At 48.9% G+C, this 25727-nt stretch overlaps 2 protein-coding genes across 6 annotated transcripts in view; one reads left to right on the top strand and one right to left on the bottom strand.

Moving 5' to 3' along the window:
- Positions 1-6808: 6808 nt before the first annotated feature.
- IAH1 (isoamyl acetate hydrolyzing esterase 1 (putative)) lies at positions 6809-18017 on the top strand. 3 transcript variants are annotated; one of them, XM_044926263.2, is made up of 6 exons: positions 6809-6964; positions 9059-9111; positions 13610-13758; positions 15852-16013; positions 16616-16753; positions 16791-17643. In XM_044926263.2, the coding sequence occupies exons 1-6, from the start codon at positions 6884-6886 to the stop codon at positions 17057-17059; spliced, it is 852 nt and encodes a 283-aa protein (XP_044782198.2). In that variant the 5' UTR covers positions 6809-6883; the 3' UTR covers positions 17060-17643. The 3 variants fall into 3 exon arrangements, with proteins under 3 accessions (XP_044782198.2, XP_006073849.2, XP_044782199.2); XM_006073787.4 differs by having other exon boundaries at positions 6813-6964; positions 16616-16737; positions 17603-18017; XM_044926264.2 differs by lacking the exon at positions 6809-6964 and adding an exon at positions 7798-8033.
- A 79-nt stretch (positions 18018-18096) lies between these two features.
- ADAM17 (ADAM metallopeptidase domain 17) overlaps positions 18097-25727 on the bottom strand; it is a 45005-nt gene continuing 37374 nt past the window's right edge. For all 3 annotated transcript variants that reach the window (XM_006073786.4, XM_044926261.2, XM_044926262.2), the window contains 6 exons: positions 24578-24712; positions 24321-24451; positions 22995-23073; positions 21937-22025; positions 20362-20412; positions 18097-19902 (listed from right to left, as the gene is read on the bottom strand). In XM_006073786.4, the coding sequence (XP_006073848.4) occupies positions 19552-19902; positions 20362-20412; positions 21937-22025; positions 22995-23073; positions 24321-24451; positions 24578-24712 (836 nt within the window). In that variant the 3' untranslated portion in view covers positions 18097-19551. The remainder of the gene's footprint in view (positions 19903-20361; positions 20413-21936; positions 22026-22994; positions 23074-24320; positions 24452-24577; positions 24713-25727) is intronic.

The raw sequence follows: 25727 nt of genomic DNA, 5'->3' as shown, positions 1-25727 counted from the left end.
GTTTCCATTTATATCCTCTTAATTTGAATTGCTAATTAGAGATTATCACTTAAAAGTTTTAAGCCCCCTTTCTATTTCTTCCCAATATTCTTACCAAATTCCTTAATTTATAGTTTATAAAATTAGGACTTGAGATTCAATATTATTTTCTTTGTATAATTCAATTCAGAGATATTCAAAATAGAATTTTTATGACTCAGGTTCAAGGGTCATATGTTGTCGAATTGTTTTATGCGTAAAGTAATCAGCAGTCCAGTTTCCTCAAGTACAAGTAATTGAGACTTGCAGTAACTGGACACAGGAGTGTTGAGTGCCATGCGTGGAGGGCTCAGCCCGGGGCTGCTTTCTCAGGGAAAGGGCCTGATCGCTCCCTCTGAATGAGAATGAGCACCGACCGGGGCCAGCTCCTCAAGTCCCAGCCCGGCTGCAGAGCTGTTACACTCACTGTCAGGCTAAAGCCTCCACTCATCGAGGCACTGTGTAGTTCTGCCCTGTGCTTTGGTGATACACACGTCAGTGCCTGAATCTGAATTTTTGCTTGAAACAAAATACATCTATTTCTATAAAGTACTCTACTTTGGCCCAAACCAGAGGTCTCAGGGTCACCTTTTATAAGTGTCATTTAGGATTTTGTTGAGATACATTTAAAAACATTTTTAAGTTAATACACACTTGTGTTATTTTTACAACCCAGGTTATATGCAGCAAAAAAAGCAAGTCCTGTTTCCCAGTCCCTCCCCCTAAGGTACCAATTTCAGTTAAGGATGTTAAGCTGCTCTTGAATCTGGACTGTGGCTCTAACTCCAGGTCATTTTCTCCCATCTGGTTCCTGCCACAGTCTTCCTTCTCCTCTCCCTATGACTGATTCCTAAAATAACAGACCTGCCCTCAAGCCACCCCTGCTGGAAATCCTGCAGGGCTTCTTCGCCTTAATTAGGGTGAAGTCCAAACCTTAACTTGGCCTCACAGAGGGTTCTCAACCCTGGCCACATGTTGGAATCACGTGAGAAGCTGTGACAATGTGCTGATGCCACATCCCACCATCTGCACTGTAGTTAATGGTCTGCAGTGATGCCACTTCATCAGCACACTCTTAAAGCTCTCAGATGATACTAATTGAAGCCAAGCACTCCCAACCTGAAGACAGGGTCCCTGCCTGCCTCTCCAGCTCCAACCACTCCCCCTACACTCCACGTCCAAGCCACGCAAATGGCAATGTTTCTAACACACATGACTTCCCTGCTGGTCTCCCCCTTAAGCTCAGTTCTTTCGGGACATCCTTCTGGCTCACTTCAGTCATAGCTGTCAAACTTCATGGCAGTGACTGAGGTAACCAGGACTCTCCTTTGAGCAAACATGTGCCAGGCTCCTCTGTCTTCTAATCCCCCACCGTGGGTCCTACCCTTGGCCCCTTTAGATCAGTTTAAGCAAGAATCCTGAGTCAGTTTAGCAAAAATTCTTCACTCTTGATCTACTCACCCAGAATAGCCACTCGGACTCCTCATCCTGATATCACCCTACCCTGCCTTCAGTGGGAACCAGGTCAGGGAGATTTATCCTCCCTCCTCGTGGTTTCACATTCATCTGACCCCTCCCCCTGCTCCTTGGCTATAGACCCCTACTCTTCTTTCTTATATCCAGAGTTTAGTTAGATCCATGAATCAAGGTAAATTGGAAGTGGTCAAACAGCAGATGGCAAGAGTGAACATTGACATTTTAGGAGTCACTGAACTAAAATGGACTGGAATGGGTGAATTTAACTCAGATAACCATTATATCTACTATTGTGGGCAAGAATCCTTTAGAAGAAATGCAGTAACCATCGTAGTCAACAGAAGAGTCTGAAATGCAGTACTTGGATGCAATCTCAAAAATGACAGAATGATCTCTGTTTCCAAGACAAACCATTCAATATCACAGTAATCCAAGTCTGTGCCTTGAACAATAATGCTGAAGAATCTGAACGGTTCTATGAAGACCTAACAAGACCTTCTAGAACTAACACCAAAAAAGATGTCCTTTTCATTATAGGGAACTGAAATGGAAAAGTAGGAAGTCAAGAGATACCTGGAGTAACAGGCAAATTTGGCCTTGGAGTACAGAATGAAGCAGGGCAAAGGCTAACAGTTTTGCCAAGAGAACACACTAGTCATAGCAAACACTCTCTTCCAACAACACAAGAGAAGACTCTACACATGGACATCACCAGATAGTCAACACCGAAATCAGATTGATATATTCTTTGCAGCCAAACATGGAGAGGCTCTATACAGTCAGCAAGAACAAGACCAGGAGCTGACTGTGAGTCAGATCATGAACTCCTTATTGCCAAATTCAGACTTAAATTGAACACAGTAGGAAAAACCACTAGATTATTCAGGTATGACCTAAATCAAATCCCTTAACGATTATACAGTGGAAGTGACAAATAGATTCAAGGGATTAGATCTGATAGACAGAGTGCCTGAAGAACTGTGGACGGAGGTTCATGACATTGTACAGGACACAGTGGTCAAGACCACCTCCAAGAAAATAAATGCAAAAGGCATAATGGTTGTCCCACAAGGGCTTACAAATAGCTGAGAAAAGAAGTGAAAGGCAAAGGAGAAAAGGAAAGATATACCCATTTGAATGCAGAGTTCTAAAGAATAGCAAGGAGAGATAAAAATCCTCCCTCAGAGATCAGTGCAAAGAAATAGAAGAAAACAATAGAATGGAAAGACTAGAGATCTCTGCAAGAAAATTAGAGATACCAAGGGAACATTCCATGCAAAGATGGGCACAATAAAGGACAGAAATGGTATGGACCTAACAGAAGCAGAAGATATTAAGAAGAGGTGGCAAGAATACACAGAAGAACTGTACAAAAAAGATCTTTGTGACCCAGATAACCACTGTGGTGTGATCACTCACCTAGAGCCAGACATCCTGGAATGTGAAGTCAAGTGGGCCTTAGGAAGCATCACTACGAACAAAGCTAGTGGAGGTGATGAAATTTCAGTTGATCTATTTCAAATCCTTAAAAATGATGCTGTTAAAGTGCTGAACTCAATATGCCAGCAAGGTTGGAAAACTCAGCAGTGGCCACAGGACTGGAAAAGGTCAGTTTTCATTCCAATCCCAAAGAAAGGCAATGCCAAAAAATATTCAAACTAATGCACAATTGTACTCATCTTAAATGCCAGCAAAGTAATGCTCAAAATTCTCCAAGCCAGGCTTCAACAGTACATGAACAATGAACTTCCAGTTGTTCAAGCTGGATTTAGAAAAGGCAGAGGAACCAGAAATCAAATCATCAACATCCGTTGGATCATCAGAAAAGCAAGAGAGTTCCAGAAAAACATCTACTTCTGCTTTATTGACTATGCCAAAGCCTTTGTGTGGTTCACAACAAACTGGAAAATTCTTCAAGAGATGGGAATACCAGACCACCTGACCTGCCTCCTGAGAAACTTGTATGCAGGTCAAGAAGCAACAGTTAGAACTGGACATGGAACAACAGACTGGTTCCAAATAGGAAAAGGAGTACTTCAAGGCTGTATATTGTCACCATGCTTATTTAACTTATATGCAGAATATATCATGCAAAATGCCGGGCAGGATGAAGCACAAGCTGGAATCAAGATTGCCAGGAGAAATACCAATAACCTCAGATATGCAGATGACACCACCCTTATGGCAGAAAGTGAAGAACTAATGAGCCTCTTGATGAAAGTGAAAGAGGAGTTGGCTTAAAGCTAACATTCAGAAAACTAAGATCATGGTATCAGTCCAATCACTTCATGGCAAATGGATGAAGAAACAATGGAAACAGAGACTTTCTTTTTGGGGGCTCCAAAATCACTGTAGATAGTGACTGCAGCCATAAAATTAAAAGACGCTTGTTCCTTGGAAGAAAAGTTATGACCAATGTAGACAGCATATTCAAAAGCAGAGGCATTACTTTGCCAACAAAGGTCTGTCTCGTCAAAGCTATGGTTTTTCCAGTAGTCATGTATGGATGTGAGAGTTGGACTATAAAGAAAGCTGAGTGCCGAAGGCCTGATGCTTTTGAACTGTGGTGTTGGAGAGTCTCTTGAGAGAGTCCCTTGGACTGCAAGAAATTCACCCATTCTAGCCCATTTTAGTTCACTGATTCCTAAAATGTCAATGCTAAAGGAAATTATTTCTGAATATTGATTGGAAGGACTGATGTTGAAACTGAAACTCCAATACTTTGGCCACCTGATGGGAAGAACTGACTCACTAGAAAAGACCATGATGCTGGGAAAGATTGAAGGCAGGTAGAGAAGGGGCCGACAGAGGATGAAATGGTTGGATGGCATCACTGACTCGATGGACATCAGTTTTAGTAAGCTCCAGGAGTTGGTGATGGATAGGGAGGCCTGGCGTGCTGCAGTCCACGGGTTGCAAAGAGTCAGACACGACTGAGTGACTGAACTGAGCTGAAGCCTACCTACCTCTATCCCTTACTGCAAAATCCCACCAGAGTCCTTCCTGTGTAGTCTGCTGTATTATCTTTAGCAAATGTCTTAACTTTTTTTTAAAACTGAGGTCAAAAGGTTGGATGCCTAATTTAATTAACAAGGGATAGCTGTGATGAATGAATCCCTTGGAAGTCCTTGCTATACCATTCGTTAGTTCTTCAAATGACTTGCCATTTGCTCAAACATCTGAACCCACCTTCACGGGGTAGATGTTGGATCTGATGGCAGCGCCACATCTCTCTTTCGGGGTTGTCTGCCACTTGCAGAGCTGACATTTGATACTGGCCAAAGGGCGGGCGGATGCAGCCTCACCTCATCTGTCTCGGAGAGTCGATGGGCTTCTAGACGACAGGGTCGCCATGCGCGCCCCACATCTAATGGCTCGGGTAATGGAATAAAAAGCTAATGAATTGCAGGAGGCTGAGCCTTTGTAAACTGACAAAAATGAGCTCTCCAAGAAGCGACAGCTGGTGCATGTTTTAAAGTGACCTCCAAAGGGTCCAACTAGCAGCTCAGCTGGTAAAGCATCCGCCTGCAGGAGACCTGGGTTTGATCCCTGGTTTAGGAAGATTCCCCAGGAGAAGCGAAAGGCTACCCACTCTAGTATTCTGGCCTGGAGAATTCCATGGGCTGTATAGTCCTTGGGGTCACAAAGAGTCGGACACAACTGAGAGACTTTCACTTGATCTCCAAAGGAACCCCATTCCTGGAGCCCCTAAGGGACCATCCAGGAAGAACAGCCAACCAGCAAAGACCTGCTGTGGAGGTGATGGGATTCCAGTTGAGCTATTTCAAATCCTGAAAGATGATGCTGTGAAAGTGCTGCACTCGATATACCAGCAAATTTGGAAAGCTCAGCAGTGGCCACAGGACTGGAAAAGGTCAGTTTTCATTCCAATCCCAAAGAAAGTCAGTGCCAAAGAATGCTCAAACTACCACACAATTGCACTCATCTCACACACTAGTAAAGTAATTTAGTAAAGTAATTTTTTACTAGCTCAAAATTCTCCAAGCCAGGCTTCAGCAATACATGAACCGTGAACTTCCAGATAGATGTTCAAGCTGGTTTTAGAAAAGGCAGAAGAATCAGAGATCAAATTGCCAACATCCTCTGGATCATCGAAAAAGAAAGAGAGTTTCAGAAAAACATCTGCTTTATTGATTCTGCCAAAGCCTTTTGCTGTGTGGATCACAATAAACTGAAAAATTCTGAAAGAGATGAGAATACCAGACCACCTGACCTGCCTCTTGAGAAACCTATATGCAGGTCAGGAAGCAACAGTTAGAACTGGACATGGAACAACAGACTGGCTCCAAATAGCAAAAGGAGTATGTCAAGGCTGTATACTGTCACCCTGCTTATTTAACTTCTATGCAGAGTACATCATGAGAAACGCTGGGCTGGAAGAAGCACAAGCTGGAATCAAGATTGCCGGGAGAAATATCAATAACCTCAGATATGCAGATGACACCACCCTTATGGCAGAGAGTGAAGAGGAACTCAAAAGCCTCTTGATGAAAGTGAAGGAGGAAAGTGAAAAAGTTGGCTTAAAGCTCAACATTCAGAAAACTAAGTTCATGGCATCTGGTCCCATCACTTCATGGCAAATAGACGGGGAATCAGTGGAAACGGTGTCAGACTTTATTTTTTGGGCTCCAAAATCACTGCAGATGGTGACTGCAGCCATGAAATTAAAAGACGCTTACTCCTTGGAAGGTAAGTTATGACCAACTTAGCATATTCAAAAGCAGAGACATTACTTTGCCAACAAAGGTCCGTCTAGTCAAGGCTATGGTTTTTCCAGCAGTCATATATGGATGTGAGAGTTGGACTGTGAAGAAAGCTGAGCGCCGAAGAATTGATGCTTTTGAATTGTGGTGTTGGAGAAGACTCTTGTGAGTCCCTTGGACTGCAAGAAGATCCAACTAGTCCATCCTAAAGGAGGTCAGTCCTGGGTGTTAATTGGAAGGACTGATGTTGAAGCTGAAACTCCAATACTTTGGCCATCTCATGCAAAGAGCTGACTCATTGGAAAAGACCCTAATGCTGGGAAGGATTGGAGGCAGGAGGAGAAGGGGACGACAGAGGATGTGATGGCTGGATGGCATCACCGACTCGATGGACATGGTTTTGGGTAGACTCCGGGAGTTGGTGATGGACAGGGAGGCCTGGCGTGCTGCGATTCATGGGGTCACAAAGAGTCGGACAGGACTGAGCGACTGAACTGAACTGAAAGACCGGCTAGCGAAGGCTTCGGACTGCGCAGGCGCCTCCTCCTCCCGCCGGCCCCATCCCGGGCAGCTCGCCCCGCCCAGGTGTCCAGCCTGGCCCCGCCCCTCCGCTATCCGCCCCGCCCGGATATCCGGCGTGGCCCCGCCTCCCGGCCGTCGGCATCATGGCGCTATGCGAGGCTGTGGCGAGCGGGAGCCCTCTGGTCTGGCCTCGGGTTCTGCTTTTCGGAGACTCCATCACCCAGGTGACCGCCGCTCGGCCCCGCGTCCAGTCCGCAGGTCCCGGCTCGGCCTCTCCGCGCCCCCTGGGCCTGCGGCCCCGGCCGAGAACCGCGAGCCTGGTTTCTTGGCCGATCCCTGGCTCCCGTTTCCCCCGACTGTCCCGAGGTTGCGGGGCCGCCGCCCCCCGCAGCCCGCCGCCCTCAGGCCGGTCGCCTCCGAGCCCGGCAGCGCGGGCCCCTTCGTGACACCGCCCCGGTGGCTCGTTTATCGGCGTGGGTAGTGACGGCCTCGGGGGGGCGGCGCGGCCTCGCAGTACTGGACCCGGGTCTTCTTGAGTCTTCGGGAGCCCGTTTGACGGAGGAGACCGTGTGCGGGCGCGTTCAGGGGCTCGTCCCGGCCGCGCCCTGGGGTCACAGGGCCCGCGCTGGCTGCCCTTTCCTCTCCGCGTCATTTTTCATGGAAATCTCAGCAAGCCCTGGCACGCTGTCTCCAGTCGTGTTGTCTTCCTGCTCAGTGACCGTTGTCCTTTTCCCTGAAAGGGACTTTTTTTTTAGTTAATATTTTTTTATTGAAGGATAATTGCTTTATAGGATTTTGCCGTTTTCTGTCAAACCTCAACATGAATCAGCCATAGGTATACATATGTCCCCTCCCATTTGAATCTCCCTCCCCATCCCACCCCTCTAGGTTGATCTAGAACCCCTGTTTGAGTTTCCTGAGCCATACAGCGAATTCTGAAAAGGGACTTTAAAACTCGCTCACAGCAGGAGCAGGGCACTCTGGTATCGCAGAGCTTCCCTGGGCAGGTCGCCTGCACAGGCCCCAGGGTGGGGCTGAAGCACTTTCTGCAGTTTTGTATTGCCTGGGCTCCATGCAGAAACCCTGGAACCAGTTCACCTCTGTGCTTCCTCTGATGGAACAGGTTGATCCAGAAAGAGATACCTCCAGGTGTTAGCAACCAGGGTTCTTGGCCTTTCCCTAATCAGTTGGTGAGAGACCAGTCAAGGAATTCAGGCAAGGCTTGGTTGGAGCTCCTGGGGCCACATGGAAGGAGTGAAAACAAGTAACATGTTCCCTTGCTTGCTCCCCAAGGTGGGGCAGACTGGTTCCTTAGATGGGGTGAGGGTAGGTGTGAGTCTTGGGGTCCTGAGGGGCATTGGCTTAGGTGGTTTGCCCAGGCCCCAGTGTGTTGAGTGCAGGGGGCACTGGGCAGTACCTTGCTTTTGCTCGTAACACCCCACTTTTGTTCCCAGCTCTTCAGAAGTGGCAATTGGATTTTTGGTCTCTGTATCTTGTCCATAATTGGCCCCACCTTGGCATGGATGCAGCTATATTTAGCCCCTTAAGGTGTCTTTTTATTTTGTTGCTCCCCTCTCCAGAGGCATACACTGCAGCGAAGAGCCAGATCATCTTTTCACCCAAGATTATTTCATCTCTCATCAGAGGAAAAATAGATGTTCTTACTTCAGGGAAGGAGTGCATATTTAAAATTACCCTCTTGCGGCTTTTATTTTGTTAGTTATTTTTCTCACATTCAGACATGACTTCTTAAACCAGTTTTATTTTTAGGCTCCTGAGGACTTTCCAGATTCCACAAGGGAATGTATATCAAAAATACTGAGTTCTCTAATTTCCTTATTAATTCAACTATGGTGAGATAGTGTAATGTGGATTTCATTTCCTAACTAGACAGTTGGTTTTATTTCTTGTATCTCTCTTAAGTATCTTTTCTAAATAACAGTGACACTAATACAGGTCTCAGTAAGGTGCAGCCGGGGAGTTCGCTGGTGGTCCAGAGGTTAGGGCTCTGTACTTCCACCACAGGGGGAGTGCGAGTTCACTCCCTGGTCAGGGAACTAAGATCCTACATGCCTCATGCTGTGGCCAAAAAATAAATAATAAAATGCAGCTGACTGGCTCAAATCCTGTTGCCAGGGAAGACCCCTCACTTCTAGAGCGCTGCTGCAGCGCAGCTACGGTAATCCCTGAAATGACCTCGGAGCAAAGCGAATGGTGCAGGCCAAGAAGTCAGAGAATGCAGAGAGAACAGGAGGGGGGTTGCTGAACAGATTGTCCTGATGACATGGATAAGTGGTAACCGGCTTTTCTTTCTTCAGTTTTCTTTCCAGCAGGGTGGATGGGGAGCGTCACTGGCTGACATGCTGGTCAGGTGAGAATAGTTTCTAGATTGATGCTTGAGTGCTTATTGATGGAGAAGAGAGGGAATGGTGGTGCCCAACAGTAAGTCCCTCCTCTCTTCCTCTTTTCCACCTTTCCCAGTTGGTGTATGTAAAGGTGTGGGGGGGCGGGGGGTAGCACTCAGGTTCAGTTAAAACTTGGCCACCACATGAAACCAAACCCTCAAAGTTGTGAAAAAATGTATCAGGGGTTTGGATCCAAAACATATGGCTATTCACTATCTAAACAAGACAAGTTCTTTTTCACTTATGACCTGAATAATTAGCAAGGAAGTCAAATGAAATAAGACAAAATATGTCCCGAAACTATAGTTGGATTCCTTTTTGGGTAGAGACTTTTTCCTCCCAAATTCACTTTATAAAATATAACAGAAAAGAAATATATATATAGCAGAAATAGTGGGGGTGGTGGGGGGAGAAATAATAATGATTTTGACATCCCATTTGCCAAAATTCATTTAAGCATATGCTAATGGAATTATTAAAAGGAAAACATGCCCCAGCTCAAGAGGTTAAGAAATATTTAGCAAGATTTCCACACTAGAAACAGGAGACACTAGGATCTGTGACTGGGTTTCAGTAAGCCGATCAGCAGTTTTCTTTTCCTCCTTCAGAAGAAACAACAAGCTGGGTGTCTGCCGGCTTACATTACTTGATAGTTTTCTTCAGCAGTATAACTAACACACCAAGAAAATACATTTAACGTAATTTCTGAATTTGAAGTGTTTTAAAATGTCTTCATTTCTTCTTCATCTCCTAAACTAGAAATGAAAAGAATGACTTTCCAGCTTTTTCTATTTCCAAATGCTTTCTCTGTTTAAATTGACTTAATCTAAAAGCCCAAAAGTGTTGTTTCATTCCTGTTTTCTCTCCTGTAAGAAGGGTAGGAGGTTCTAATAGCTAACTTAATTTCGTGCTCACCAGGTGCCAGAGAGGTTAAAAACACTTCATGTTTATCGTCTCATTGAATCTTGACAGCTACCGGTAGCATAACTGGGGAGTCCTCCCATCCATTATAGCTGAGAAAACTAGGGTGGAGAGAGGTGGGCGAGGTCGCCCAATAGCAAGTGTCAGGTGTCCTGGCCTTGAGCCCAGGCTCCTCCCCTCTGCAGATGACAGGGACCCTGCTCTCCTGTTGGAGGGTGAGTGAGCTACTGGGTGCTGCTCAGTCAAGTACTGGGCTCATAAGAAGTGCTCAGCAAACGCTAGCTTTTGTTTTTAGTAATTCAGTACCTGTTTAATTGATCGATTAACCTTTCCTGATCAAATAGAAGATACTGAAAAGCAGAATATTCCAATCATCTGAAACTCTAGAAATGTCTCACCAATAACTGTTTTCTGAATCATTTTAGTACTAAAATCTGGTCAGAACTGTTTGTTTACAGGTGTGATTGCTAAGTGAGTGAGTGAAAGTCTCTCAGTTGTGTCCGACTCTTTGTGACCCCATGGACTGTATAGTCCTGGAATTCTCCAGGCCGGAATACTGGAGTGGGTAGCCTTTCCCTTCTCTAGGGGATCTTCTCAACCCAGGAATCAAACCCAGGTCTCCCACATTACAGGCAGATTCTTTACAGCTGACCCACAAGGGAAGCCCAAGAATACTGGAGGGGTTCCCTATACTTTCTCCAGGGTATCTTCCCAACCTAGAAATCAAACCAGGGTTTTCTGCATTGCAGGTGGACTTCCCTCGTGGCTCAGACGATAAAGCATGGGCCTACAATGCTGGAAACCCGGATTCGATCCCTGTGTTGGGAAGATTCCCTGGAGAAGGAAATGGCAACCCACTCCTGTACCCTTGCCTGAAAAATCCCATGGACAGAGGCACCTGGTAGGCTACAGTCCATAGAGTCGCAAAGAGTTGGACACGACTGAGCGAATTCACTTTCACTTTTCTTAACCAAGTGAGCTATGAGGGAAGCTTGTGATTGCTAAAGACCATTTAATTAGAAGCTAGTTAATTTTCAGAACTGAGAGTAATTGTAGGGAATTCCCTGCTGCCTAGGACCCAGATTCAATCCCTGGTCGGGGAGCAAAGATCCCACAAGCCACACAGCCAATAAATAAAGAAAATTATGTGTATTTCTTAAAGATGAAGTTGTAGACCATGTATGGATATGTCACATTTTAAAAGCATCTTGTGACAGAAAGAACAAAACTGAGCGGCTGTGGCTGACCCACAGGGAGGCCTGCGTGGGCTGACATCTCCCTGACTGGGGCTCTGCCCACAGAGCCTGCCTCCCCGTCCCCTGGGCTCTCTGACCTCAACCAAGGCCACTAGAGCCTGTTGTGAACCAAAATGCCATGTGGAACAGAGACTAGCAGCTCAGCAGCAGGGGTTCCTCACGTGGGCGCCCTCAGCCCACCTTCTCCCAATGGGCAGGTCCCCGGAGCAGCACACCCAGCATCAGAGGCACTGTCTGCATCACGCTGCGGTCCCCAGTCCCAGCCTGCCCTCCCTCTGTGATGCTCCTTTCCGTCCCACTGATAACTGCCCTTTGGAAGGACACGTTCTGTCTTTAGCCATGTGAAACTTGTTGTGAGTATTTTTTGCAGACCTAAGCCTGGAACTGATTTGATTCAGTTTAAACACTGAATTAACGTACCTAATTACTTACCTTACTAAGAATCACCTTACTGTAACTGCCCTTCTGTACTTCCTGGATGAGCATGCGTGTGCACTGTTGCACCGGACTCTGCGGCCCCATGGACTGTAGCCCACCAGGCTCCTCTGTCCATGGGATTCTCCAGGCAGGAATACTGGAGTGGGTTGCTATTCCTTTCTCCAGAGGATCTTCCCAACCCAGGGATCCAGTCGAGTCTCCTATAGCAGTCTGGTTCTTTACACTTCGCCCCCTGCCTGCATGGAGAGCAATACGCTTAAGAAATGGAGTCCCATAGGGAATCCCGAAATTTTAGCTTTAAGTAAAATCTTTGTATATTCAGTACAAAAGCATTTTAACAATTCTTAAATCTACTTAAATGCTTTTGAAATTTATTGATAAATATTAACACTTTGATTAATTCTTTTAGCCTCTGAACTTAAATTCCTATTGTTAGCCAAGAATTTATGTGAAAACCTTTCTTAATTTTCCAGTTTCTTTAGCCATTTGAATAACGTGGGCACTACTGATTGTGTTAGTCAATCCAGAGAAACTTGGATACTCTTCCCCTTTCAGACAGGAACTGTAACAGTTTCAACCCTGGGCCTCACTAGCAGTTTTTTCCTGGTTCCCAGCCTTATTATAATGACTTTTTTTTTTTAATCTATAATGGCTGGCATTTATTGAGCTCCTTATATAGATCTGGCCACTATATTACTTTTAATCATCAGGTAACCTAGCAGATGAGGTACTAGTGTTCACCTCTCAGTGGTGGGGAGACAAGCTCAGGGAAATTGAGCGGCCAAGGCCTTGCTGGTCGGGGGCGGCGAGGTCCAGCCACCGGCTGCTGTGACCGCAGCCCTCACTGTGCCGCTGCCACACCACGCGGGCGGCGCAGCTCTGCTTGTTTTTTAAGTGCGGCAGGGACATAACCACTGGATGATGTAAGACAGACTTAGCAGATTCTAGAGTGCTCCACTGTCGAGTGTTCTAAGTGGAGGCATTAGAACGGCTAGTCAGGTTTTTATAATCATTATACGCTAAGAACACAAGACTCAGAAGTAAATGTTCCTGAATTTCTGTTGTCGCTCCGAAGACTCACAGATGCTGAGCTATCAGAGCAGAGGCCCTCCTCCTCCTCTCTTGGGCCTTTGGTGCCCCAGCTTCTCTGCTTAGTTGCTTACATGTAAGAATTTGAACCAGACAACAAAACTAACCGCATCAGTTTGCTAACCATAAACTGAACTCAGATTCACTGGGGAAAAAATTGTTTTAATGGGTAACTTGAAACATTTACAAACCTACCAAAGATCATAGCTATTCAGTGTTAGCTCCATTTCCATGGTTTGTTTTTTCAGCATTCCATACAGTACTGTGAATCAAGTCATATAGTTTTAAAGAGGAATAAAATGCCTGTTAGAACTGGTTTAAACTGAAACACAACTAATTTACTGAATCAAAAATTACGACACGGGGTGGTAGTGATGGCAGTGTCGTTGGTGACCTGAACACATGCCCACTGTGGGCACTGCAGACAGCGGGGGCGCGCGGGCAGCCTCTGCCTTCTGCTCCTCTTAAAGGCAGCCCACCAACCAGGCATGGCACCAGCGAGTCTGCACAGCCCCTTCGTCTTCACAGCCTCTGTCACGGAGGCCTGGGCGGACTTCCCTGGGTCTCGGAACCAGGAAGGAGTCTGACGTGCCTCAGCCCGGCCCTGCCCCATCCCACACGGTAAAGCCGGGGCAGTCAGCCGCCGGGCACTGCCTGCCTCCTCACAGACACACCCCCTCCCTCACCAAAGCATGGCTGCAGGGGGCCGAAAACAGTTCTCTGCCCACAATTCACCTTTAAATTTTTTTTTTCGTTTTAGAAAATGTGACGTCCTGAATCGTGGATTTTCAGGTTACAACACCAGATGGGCCAAAATTATCCTCCCCAGACTCGTCAGGAAGGGGCGCGGGCTGGACAGCCCAGTGGCTGTCACGATCTTCTTTGGTGCCAATGACAGTGCGCTCAAAGGTACAGGCACTTGTTTCCCTAGGCCTTTTGTCGCTGTTTTCTGTTAAAGCCAACTTAAGTTTCTACACTTTTTTCAAATGTTTTCGTTATCTCCCAGGAGGTAGTTTTGCCAAACTTACAGTAGGTTCCCCAAGTTTACTTCCATTCATTTCTTCTGTCTTCAATGTCAGTCGGTTTTACTCCCGACCTCGCAGAGGCCTGGGTCCTCGGCAGACCTGCAGCTTCTGGAGTTTAATGTTTTTGGAGTCCATCTGTGCTGCGCTCGGTTCCTGAGGTCCCTCTTTAGCTGATGCAGTTGGCAGGAGAGAGCCAGCTGTACACGTTGCGGTGCGACTCACACTGACGGAGAAAGGACCGCTCTGGGCAGCGGCACCCTGACCAGGTTTGAGTCCCAGGCCACGGGAAACAGGTCCAAACAGGAGACGTGTCTCCGTATTTTTGGAAGAACTGTTTCTGTGACTGGAGGCACAGCTGGCGAGCGCAGGCCCCTCTTCCTTCCCTGCTCGTGAAAGGAGGGCCCTCTGATCAGAGTAACTGAGAGGAGCAGCGGCTTCCTCCCCTCTCCGCAGCGCAGGTGGGGCCCTCAGGTGAGGCTGAGAGCAGGGAGGGGGCAGCTCCCAACTGTAATGAAGGCTTCTTGCACCTGTGAGGTTATAAACAACAAGTGTTGGTAGAGACTAGAAGTGCTCTCCATGAGACAGAAATTTCCCAAAGAAGTGATTTCTTTCAATTCAGGACAAGGAAAAACAAGTATGAAAACAATGGAGGAAATTGCCAAGGGAAAAAATATAGATTTATGAAATAAAATAGCCTATGTCAAAAAAAAGAAAATGACACATTAAGGAAAGTATTTGCAAAAGCATGACAACAGAAGGTTAATGTTTTTAATGTAGAAATCAATCAGAAAAATATTCACTCCAATTTTAAAAAATGGGCAGAGGCAGGAACAGATGGATCACAGCAGGAGAACTGTAATAGCCACTACATGTTCAGAAATGTGTAAAGCCTTCCGTCACGCACAAAGGGAAAACTGAATATTGACTCTCACATCAGTGCATTTAAGCAGCATTACTACAGCTGCCAAGTGGAAAACAGGTGCTCTTACAGGGCTGGAGGAGGGGCGGGGACAGGGAGGACTTGAAATCTTTCTGGAAAGCTCCCATCCAGACCCCCTCATTTAGAAACCTGGCCAGCCAGGGCCATGTGCAGAGACGTCTCTGTCATTTACAACAAAACGTTGGCATGCTACACAGTAAGGAAGTAGAAGCGTTCACTGTGGTCACCCTACAACCAGGCACCAGGTTTCTGAGGACTCCTTGTGAACACAGACACGCTTATAATGTATGTTTAAAAAAAACACAGTATGGTCATTTATCTTTAGTGTGATGTCTCTTCTTTTGTGAAGTATACATTTCGGCTTGGAAAGGACTGGAAAGAAGTATAGCCAAGTGCCAGCAGTAGTTCTCTGGGTGGTAGGATCATGAGTGCTTTGACTTTGCTCCTGAGTTACACTTCTGTGGGGTTTACAAAAAGCCTGCAGCGAGCCTGCGTGAGCCCGTCTAGAAGGAAACCTTTGCAGCGATGCCAGCTGTGCTTAGCTTCTTACTGAGCTTCCTTCCCGGCAGGCACCTTGCTCTCAGCGCCCGGCACACTTGGCTGAGGTCATTTCACAGCAACCCCGCGAGGCAGACCCTGCTGTCACCCCCAATTTACCTGCAGGAAACGGAGGGCCAGAAAGGTGGATCATTTGTCCAAGGGCACAAGGCCAGCCAGTGACAAAGCCAGGCTAGAACCTGGGCAGGCTCCCTCCACAGCTCGGGTCTCCTTTACAAATCCAACCTTTTGGGTTCATGACGACAGGACAGAAAAGCAGGAGAGGCAAGCGCACTTACAAGGCTCCAAGCCAGGGCCACTGAAGTCCATTTTATGAAGAACCCTGCGCTGGAACTCTCCCCACTTCCCCGCCCTCGGTGCCACACATTTCCCCGGCAACGTCAGGGTCGGGGCCCACCTATGAACATGCATCAGCCTGACCTGTCACCCCTTAAAAAAGCCTGCTTTGGGGCTGAAGTGTCTGTCTCCCTCCTGAACAGACGAGAACCCCAAGCAGCACGTGCCCCTGGAGGAGTTCGTGGCGAACCTGAGGAGCATGGTGCAGTACCTGCGGTCCGTGGACGTGCCCGAGGGCAGGCTCATCCTCATCACACCGCCCCCGCTCTGCGAGGCCGCGTGGGCGCAGGAGTGCCTCCAGCAAGGTGAGTGTGGGCTCCCGGACACAGGGCTGCATCCTCAGGGGTCAACTCCCTGTCTGTCCGCTTTCAGTCAACAGAGGTCACAGAAGAGCTCCCATCGTGTGTCCTGTTGACAGAAAGCGTGTAGGGGCCAGCCCTTTGCAGAGGAACTGAGTGAGCACTGTGGTCCCTTGCGGCTCTCACCGCCTCCGGTTCAAAGTCAGATGGATGGCTCTTCCCCCGTCCGGCAGCAGCCTCTCATTGCATACGCCAGTTGAGGCATCCGGGCCCCGCAGTCTTCCCCACCACACCCCGTGCCGGCCCCCAGCCTGACTCCATCCACCTCCAGCCAGGGCTCTAGCCAGGCCGCTCAGCTCCCCCGGCCCCTATCTGTCCTGTGTCCCCTAAATGCCCTTCATGGCTCCATCAGCCTTGGTCCCGTGCTGGGGAGCAGGACACGCGTGACCTGCGAGGCCCGTCCTGTGTCCCCTAAGCCCCATGGCAGGCCAGTTCGGGTCCGTCAGCAGGTACCCATTCACCTGCGCTGAGCCCTCCAGGTAGTAGGGCTTGCACAGAGGCCAGCACCTGGGTCTATTGGTTGCACCTGGATTTTCTTTTCTCAATAGGCTGCAAGTTAAATCGCCTGAACTCCGTTGTTGGTGAATATGCCAGGGCCTGTTTACAAGTAGCCCAGGACTGTGGGGCTGACGCACTCGACCTGTGGACCCTGATGCAGAAGGACAGTCAGGTACAGTGGTGTGCACACTCCTGGGGGGACCTGGTGCAGAGGGTCGGATGGGTGGTCCTCTCCCCCGCTGGGATGGAGTGGACGCGGGGGAGGGGACATGGAGACGCTCCGGGAGAGCCTGCAGTCGCAGCGCCCCAGCTTGGCCATGTTCTCCCCCTGCATTCAGCAGCTGGTATGCTCTGGGAAGCCCTCTGACAGGAGTTGGCACACAGTGAAACAGATGAGCAGTAAATGGTCGATGGCGTGGGAAAGTACTGCTGCTAGAGAAAGGGGCTGGCGGCTCTCAGCGTGTCACGTCCGAAAAAACTTCCCAGGGGTCTAAAGCTGGGAAGGTCTTCCTTGGCAGTCACCTGCTCAGAGCAAACTAACGCCCAGGAGCGGTGCAGCCTGCGAGTCCTGAGCCAGCTCCCGATTCTGCTGGGCGGGGTGGGGAGGGGCTCGGCTCAAGCAGAGGAGAAAGGGCTCCCACGGTCAGTGTTCTTGAGATCGGGGGCCGCGGGGGTCTGGACTCTTGGCTGGACGGTACAGATTCTTTTTACCTAATCGTGCACCTGTCAATATAATACCCAGACTAAAGAGTCAGGACAGCTCAGGACCCAGTGTGTCAAGCAGTTTCTCATGCGTTTCACTTTGTTGATCACAGTCGAGTGCTGTATTCACTCAGTGATTCTCTTCTTCCATCTGCCGGAAGGACACATCAGCTCAGGCGCTTTCTGATGCTGTGAGCGTGGGGCGCTCCGTGTGTCCTCCGCAGAGGACAGGGGGCGTGGGACGAGCTAGGGCAGCTCCAGAGGGCCGCCGGGCAGGCTGGGGACCCGCCGGCAGACCAGCACACGCCTTTAACCGGGTTCTCTCCCCCTCACAGGACTTTTCCTCCTATTTGTCAGACGGACTACATTTATCACCAAAAGGAAATGAGTTTGTGTTCTCCCATCTCTGGCCTTTGATAGAGAAGAAAGTCTCCTCCCTGCCTTTTCTCCTCCCCTACTGGCGAGACATAGCAGAAGCAAGACCAGAACTGAGTCTCCTGGGAGATGGGGACCACTAGTCACTGGGAACCAGGTCCTGCTGTCTCTCTACAGAACCTGAAGTCGCTGGTGCACAAAGACCCCAAGAAAAGTGGTCGAAGAATTTTTTTTTAAATGTTTTAAGTCTTTTGCTCATGACTCTGGAACAAAAAGTACCGTCTGCCACCAAGATGAATAAAATCATTAGAATTTTCTTAGGACAGCTTTGTACCTAGGTCCATTATGTTTTGATAATAAATATTTATTGATTGATGCAGGTGTCATCTGTGCCACAGCTACAAAATATGCCCAGAGCAGCTTGTTAATAAGTGGGAAAAAAAGGTAAAGACAGTTTTGTTTCTTAAAAAGTCACAATTTTATAAAAAATGGTTTTCTTACATTCACTCATACATACACCCACACACCCCACTCACCTTCTATCCGACTGCAGGAGTGTAACTACAATGTGAGAGTATCATGACTAGAGACAGCAAATACCATGAGGTACAGGTTCAAGTATTAGTGTAACAGGTATCTGCGTAACAAACGTCCTTAGGAAAAAAGATACGATTTGTCACAGGTTTGGATGATTGCCCTCAAAGCTTAAAAGTTATCTCAGTTAAAATGTGTTGGCTGGTGAGCACAGTTCAGAACTTAGCAGGGGAAGAAAGCTTTTAAAGCAGATCAGAATTCAACCTGATGGTTTTATCCTTCACATAGTAAACACAGACGTTACTGAAGCACTAGATCAAGAATGAACACAGGTGAATACCAAGGGTTCTTAGAAGTCAGTTGTGTGGGGAGAAAGCCCCAGGCCAGCACATCACACCCTGTTCCTTCGGCAAGAACCATCTCACATAGCCTCTTGGCCACTAGTGTTTGAGCAGAGGCAACCATACCCTTATTCTGAAGTAGTTCAGGTTTTCTAAATGGCAAATGTTTTAAGAGCATGGTAACAGTGCTGACACGTGAAGATACTTACAAAACACAGAAAAACTGCCCAGCTCACTAGGCTCCAAAAACTGTTGGCAGGATTTTGTAGATTCATTTGGCTATAATTTGTAACCTTCACTATAAGCTGCTGCTAAGTCGCTTCAGTCGTGTCCGACTCTGTGCGACCCCATAGACGGCAGCCCACCAGGCTCCCCTGTCCCTGGGATTCATTGTTTTAATTCTAGAAATTAGAAATTCTAACAATTTAGAATTAAGAAACATTAACCTATTTCTTAGTGTAATTCCCTTCTTCTGTTAACAGGTTCTAGGTAATACCTAGAACCACCTAGAAACAGAACCCGCATTTTTGAGATAATGTATAACTTGTTGGTTTTATCACCCTTTGTCTTGAAGGCAAAAAGTAAATCTGTGTCTGGTTACCCTCACACAAAACCACTACATGCCTATGTTCACTAGGTCATTACAGTGTATTTAAAAAAGAATCTGATCATCTCCCTAATCAGTGCTGTTCTCAATGTAAAAAGTTAATTTACAAAAACGTAAATATTCATAACCTAATCCAGCCATAGTTTCTGCTTCTGCACCACAGGTTGAAGGATACTTTAAAGATCAAAAAAACTGAAACCTGAAAGCCTCAAAATAAGCCAGATTCACCTTACCTCTTCAAAGGAAAAGGGCCTGACCACACCAGTATTACGTATGCAAAGGAAGTCCAAACACATGACCAGCATCTGCTGTGAAGTCACTTCCTTATTTCTCCCAAATCTTCACAAAAAATAGGCAGTGATTTGGGGTCAAATCCCTAAAAAATACTCTGTCCAGGAAGTCAGAGAGCCCAGTACACAGCTGGGGACTAGCACTCGGTCTCCTTGCTGTCCACGCGGTTCTGACGCTGCAGCTTGAAGGACGAGGCTTTTTCACTTCTGGTGACTGGATGGTCTGTAAGGTCCTCGAACGACTTGGCAGCTGCACTGCTATTTGGGAAGGGATCCTTCTCAAAGCCATCCTCATCGGCATGCGAGTCCGTGCTCGGGTCCTCCTGGATGGTGTCCATCCGCTGGTGGTCCAGCTTCGGGGCCACGGGCGCGGAGGGCGCGGGGGGCATCACGGGGGTGGTCTGCAGGCGACCAGGGGTCTGGGGCGCAGGAAAGGGCTTGATGATGCGCACCGAGGCCGAGTCCATGCTGCTCAGCATCTCGACGTTCTGGAGAGACATGGGGCAGGGGGTGAGCCCCACCAGACGGCCGCACCCATCAGCACCCTGATCCCCACCCACCTTCTGAGGAAAGCACCCTCAGAAGCAATTAAACAGCTTCCAAGTGTCCTGACAACCCATGTGTGAAAACCCAAGAGAGTCAGAAGAACCCTTGTCAAGTTAAGATCCTAAGACAGGAAAAGCTCTCCAAACGTGAAAATAAGTCAGCGCCGAACAGCCAACTACTCAGGGCAGCAGGGAGGGCAGAGCGGGGCTCCTCTGTAGTGTCAGTCTCCATCCAAGCGACTGACTAAAAGATCACCATCAAGAGGTTCATGTTCACATCCTGCCTGCCAGAAGACGGCCCTCCAGCCAAAGAAGGCACAGCTGGGGAGGCCAGTGAAGGTGTCTGCTCAGCAGGCCTCCAAACACAACCAAAAATGACTTCCTTTTGTGTGAGATACTTACACTGGGGTGGAACAGAGACAGAGACTCAAACTGCTTATCCAGTTTCTTATCCTAGAAAGACAAGAAAAGCAGGGTCATTCCTACAACCTTCTCAGTAGAGGCTCCGTCCTCCTAAGCCCCTCCTAATAGTAACTAGTGAAGAGCTAGCTTAGAACTTGAGTTGTAGGAAGAGGGAGCAGGTCCAGCAGATGAGAATGTGAGTTCTACTCAAGCTTGAGGGGTTCTGCCACAAGTGTTTCCTCTTACACTTGAAGGAAGTATGTTTTTTGGCATTAACTGCAGAAACAGGCAAGGTTCAAGTGCTGTTTTTCTGAGAGACTTGCTCCACACCCGGGCAGGAACAACCAGGGCACCTCCATGCGTGCTCAGCACTCAGAGACGAGGCTGACCCTAAGGGCAGCCCTAGGAGGTGGAGGGGCAGTGCCCGTGGCCTCATTTGGCACTGACCTCAAAGTGCCCCAGACCCCCCAGCCTCAGTACTCTTCTCAGCGTGTCCTGAGTTTCTGTGGCCCAAACTCTGAGAGGACCTAGGCCTCAAGTCCCGAACTGGCTCTCAAGTCATACTCTGCAAGGCTGGACACACAGTCCTCCCTCCACCCTGCTCCCTGTCTGGGGCTGACTAGTGACAGGTGACCACGAGCGAGGCAGGAGGCCGAGCCCAGGCCTGACTGCCCTGACCGTCTTCTGTGCTTGGAAACCAGCCACTGCCCGCCCTCCTATCGGCAGCTCTGCTCAGAAATCAAAGGTCAGGCCTCCATAGTGGATGGCACTGTTGCCGTGTATCAGAGCTTCACCTCTTTTAACAGAGCGGGACTTGAGCAGAGGTTTCCTCAGGCTCACCAGGCTCATCAACCGGAGGAAGAACCGTCACGAGACAGCGCGCGAGGGAAGGCAGCCAGGGCCACGAAGACCCGAGAGTTCCCTGCACCGCAACCTCCCACGTGCTCACGGGAGGCACCCTGCTCAGGGCTTTCAGAGCAAAGACCTGGAAGCCTGGGTCTGAGTGCCTCGTCTCTGCACAGCAGACAGATCTTCACTTTCCCACAGAAGCAAGGAGAATGGATTTATAAGAAAACTTATAAAGTGCTGGAGCTTCTCAGCGTGCAACCAAGCTTGTTAGCTGTTACTCGTCTTGAACAATCAAATGACTGCTCGGTGTCCTCACAGGGAAGGATCTGAACACCCCAAACGGTGCTGCCGGGACCCTGGACGAGACGGGACAGCTCTCTGGACAGCTGCTGGTTGCCATCTGCGCTGTGACAACAGCCTGAAAACGCTCAAGCCGCAGCTTCACTCAGAAGTCCTAGACAAGTCCAGCTAAACAGTCTCTGGTGCGTAGAAAGTATGAAATTCCTCAGAAATTACACACGAGAACAAAACAGCCACACAAAAAAATACCATTTTTTAAAATTTAGTCTTTTAACAAGATACACTTTCCTGGGTGTAACACCGAAAATGTCATTAGAAACAGGTCAGAGTTTTCTCAGAATAAATCTTACTTTTCAAAACAGCCCTATGGTTGGAGGTGCTCAAGTTTAACAAAATGTTTTGATTACTTAAAAACTGGTGACTCACCACACAATGGACCAGAATGCTGAAAGGAATCCAGAATATCAAGGAGAAAACCAGGACGGAACCGACGATGTTGTCTGCTAGAAACTTCCCTGTGAACAGTTCCAAACAATGAATGTCCTGAGCAAGGACTCAGAAGTCGAAAAGCAGTGTTCTTAGAGTATCATCAGGCGTCGGGGCACAGACTGCCGGCGGGGTACCGCGACGTGGCTGGCATTGACAGGCCGGAACCATGCCACCCACGCAAGACCGAGCACCTCCCCACTCACGGGCGCTCTCCCCAGAAAGGCCCAACGCACTTGTGGAGGACACGTCACATCCCGGGGCGGCCCACCGGTCCCCAGAGGGACGCCGCAGGGGGCTCCTGCTGGAGGAGGCTCCTACTAGGAACGATGCTCGCCAAGACAGTGCTGCTGCTGTCTGGGCACTGTGGTTATTTCTGGGACTAAACTCAAGTATGCACCCTAGACATAGCGTGCATCCTCACTTCTGGAAAATCTGAGACCCACTTGTAAATGAATGATTCTCACATCACGCAGGATTCTGGCAATCTACAGCTTGTAGTCTACAATCTGATGCACGCTTATGCTGTCAAGAGTTCATTTCCAGTAAAGCCGTCTGTACTTTCTCTTCCCTTGTCTGAAAATCTGTGTGTCCATGCTATACAGGTGCAGACCTGTAAGTCCATTTTTTTTTTAGCCAACAAAGTCACTTCAGAACGTAAATGGTGACTATTTCCATCCTCTATTGAAGGACTGTTAGTCGCTCAGTTGCATCTGACTCTTTGTGACTCCAGGGACTGTAGCCCGCCAGACTGCCCTATCCATGGGATGCTCCAGGCAAGAATACTGGAGTGGGTTGCCATTTCCTTCTCCAGGGGATCTTCCCAACCCAGGGATCGAACCTGGGTCTCCTGCATCGCAGGAGGATTCTTTACCCACTAAGCCACCAGGGAAGCCCACTGCAGGATTCGGGCATATCAGTCTGAAACCACACTTTCTAACGTTGTTGGGGAAGTCAGCTCAGTTCTAAGCAGCCTCCCACCCAGGGAAACCATGTACCGAAAGTATTGATGCTCAGCTTGTCAATGAACTCCCAGAAACGCTCGATGACATCCTGCACTCGCTTCTCACATTTGCCCTGAAAACAAAAAACATCAGGTGTTATTTCGAGGGCCATGCATTTAGAAGGAACGTGGCTTCCTTCATGTTAAAACACAAACTAACGTGAAAAGGGATCCACTGAAACCAAACAGCCCAAGAGACCCACCTGACACACTGAAATGGGGACCTAAAATCCATTTTTATAAGTGAATTTAGAGTCACAAGACACACACACACACAAGGGATCCACTGAAACCAAACAGCCCAAGAGACCCACCTGTGACACACTGAAATGGGGACCTAAAGTCCATTTTTATAAGTGAATTTAGAGTCACAAGACACACACACACACACACACCCGGACAGCCTGCAGAAGCCTTGGGGACACACACACCCACCACACACACACCCGGAGGGCCTGCAGAAGCCTCGGGGACACACACACACACACACACACACACACACACACCCCCGGAGAGCCTGCAGAAGCCTCGGGGACACACACACACACACACACACACACACACACACACACACACACACACACACACACCCGGACAGCCTGCAGAAGCCTCCCAAGCCCCTAGCCTGCAGAAGCCTCGGGGACACACACATACACACACCCACACACCCACACCCACACCCGGACAGCCTGCAGAAGCCTCCCAAGCCCCTAGCCTGCAGAAGCCTCGGGGACACACACACACACACACACACCTCGGGGACACACACACACACACACACCTCGGGGACACACACACACACACACACACACACCCGGACAGCCTGCAGAAGCCTCCCAAGCCCCTAGCAACCCTCTTCTGTGAGTGTGCTGGGACAGTCGTGTTTCTGTGAGGAGCACAAGGATCTGACGAAGGCCGCCGACACATCATTCCTACGTACTCTGTACCCATTTCAAGGTCAGAGCCCACAGTTCTGCAGCATGAGTTTTACAATTAGCCTAGAAAACCAAGTAAGTGGGAAGTGAAGTCGTGTCCAACTCTTTGCAACCCCATGCACTATAGCCCACCAGGCTCCTCTGTCCATGGGATTTTCCAGGCAAGAGCATGTAAGTGGGACTCACTGCCTGCAAGCAACCAGCTTTAGCATGAAGCCCCCAGGGCCTGTGCAGTCTCCCGAAACACCCACGGAACCTGCCTGGACTCACATGAGGACAGTGGTCAGACGTGGCACTGTCTGTGTTCTGATTTCCTTCCGCTTGCAAAGCCAAGCATTTACAAAACAAAAACTTCACATGAATAAACACTGTACATAAATACTCACATTCGTATCACAGAAGCCTACTGTACAGGGCTTGCCCTTCCTCAAAAACAAGTTCTTCTGTTCGGCATTGACGTAAGGCACGCAGCGGCCCGAGGGGTCCCTGCAGCACACCTTGCACGAGTTGTCGGTTTCTGAAACGGAGCAGAGCCTCACATACACGGTCCTCTGCTGCCCTGACCCTGCTGGGCCCCCAAGGGCGGGGTCGGGCTGGCAGGCAAGGGCCACCTCCGCCCCTCCTGCCTTGGACACGCACTCACCATTACACGCACAGGACTCCAGCCTCTGCTCGCGCTCGCAGAAGGGCACACACTTGCCGTCCTTACACTTGCCGAGATCCAGGCACACGGTGTCATCGGCGGCGTTTCCAGGAGGCGGGCACTCGCTGCTGTTACCTGCAGCGCGGGGGAAACGGGCGCCCTGAGTCACCCGGACCTGCTTCATCGGGAGCTGGGGAGCACCATGCCGAGCACTACGCTACCCAGTGTCCGCTCAGCCCCGCGGCCTTGCCTCCGTCAGGACCTACTCGTTCCAGGTATCCTGCTTTTTTACCTCTTCATAGTGAAACACAACGTGCGTATGAAAGAATGTGTATGTAAAACAGATCCCTACTGCTGCCACTAACACAAGACGCCTGTGAGCCCTGACTTGACTGCACACTCCCCCAGCGGGCCTCCTGCCCACAGCCCTCCCCGGCCCACACGCCCACCCTTCTTCACCTTCTTCCATTCCTCTCACCTCAGAACCTTAACGCACGCTGCTCAGCCCCCAGAGGGTTCTTGTCTCCCTCTTTCAGGAGGCCAGGCTGGCCTTCCTCACCCTTTACATTTTCTCTCAAGCATCTCCACCCCCAGATGACCTGAGAACCACACCTCCACTGGAGGCCCCTCACCCCATCAGGCCCCATCACTGCACACCTCTCCCCGCCCACAGCACCTCTTGCAGTGTGCATCCGTCTGATTATCTGTGAGGCCCCATCACTGCACACCTCTCCCCGCCCACAGCACCTCTTGCAGTGTGCATCCGTCTGATTATCTGTGAGGCCCCATCACTGCACACCTCTCCCCGCCCACAGCACCTCTTGCAGTGTGCATCCATCTGATTATCTGTGAGGCCCCATCACTGCACGCCACCCCTCCCCCTACAGCACCTCTTGCAGTGTGCATCCGTCTGATTATCTGTGGTTCTTTTCTGTTTCTGACCACCAGACTGGTAAGCTCTATGAGATCAAAAACCAAATCTATTAATGAATCAATGTATGTCCAGTTCTGTCACACTGTAGGTAAACCACAGATATTTCTTGAAAGAATCAATGATTCTTAAGGACAAAGAAAAGCCACCCAAAAATGTTAAATTCAGGAGAATGGGTGAAACTAGTGACTCATTCTGGAAAATGAGAAACACAAGCAG

This window comes from Bubalus bubalis, chromosome 12, assembly GCF_019923935.1.
Source record: "Bubalus bubalis isolate 160015118507 breed Murrah chromosome 12, NDDB_SH_1, whole genome shotgun sequence".
Lineage (NCBI taxonomy): Eukaryota > Metazoa > Chordata > Mammalia > Artiodactyla > Bovidae > Bubalus > Bubalus bubalis.
This window is presented reverse-complemented; position numbering and strand designations above follow the sequence as displayed.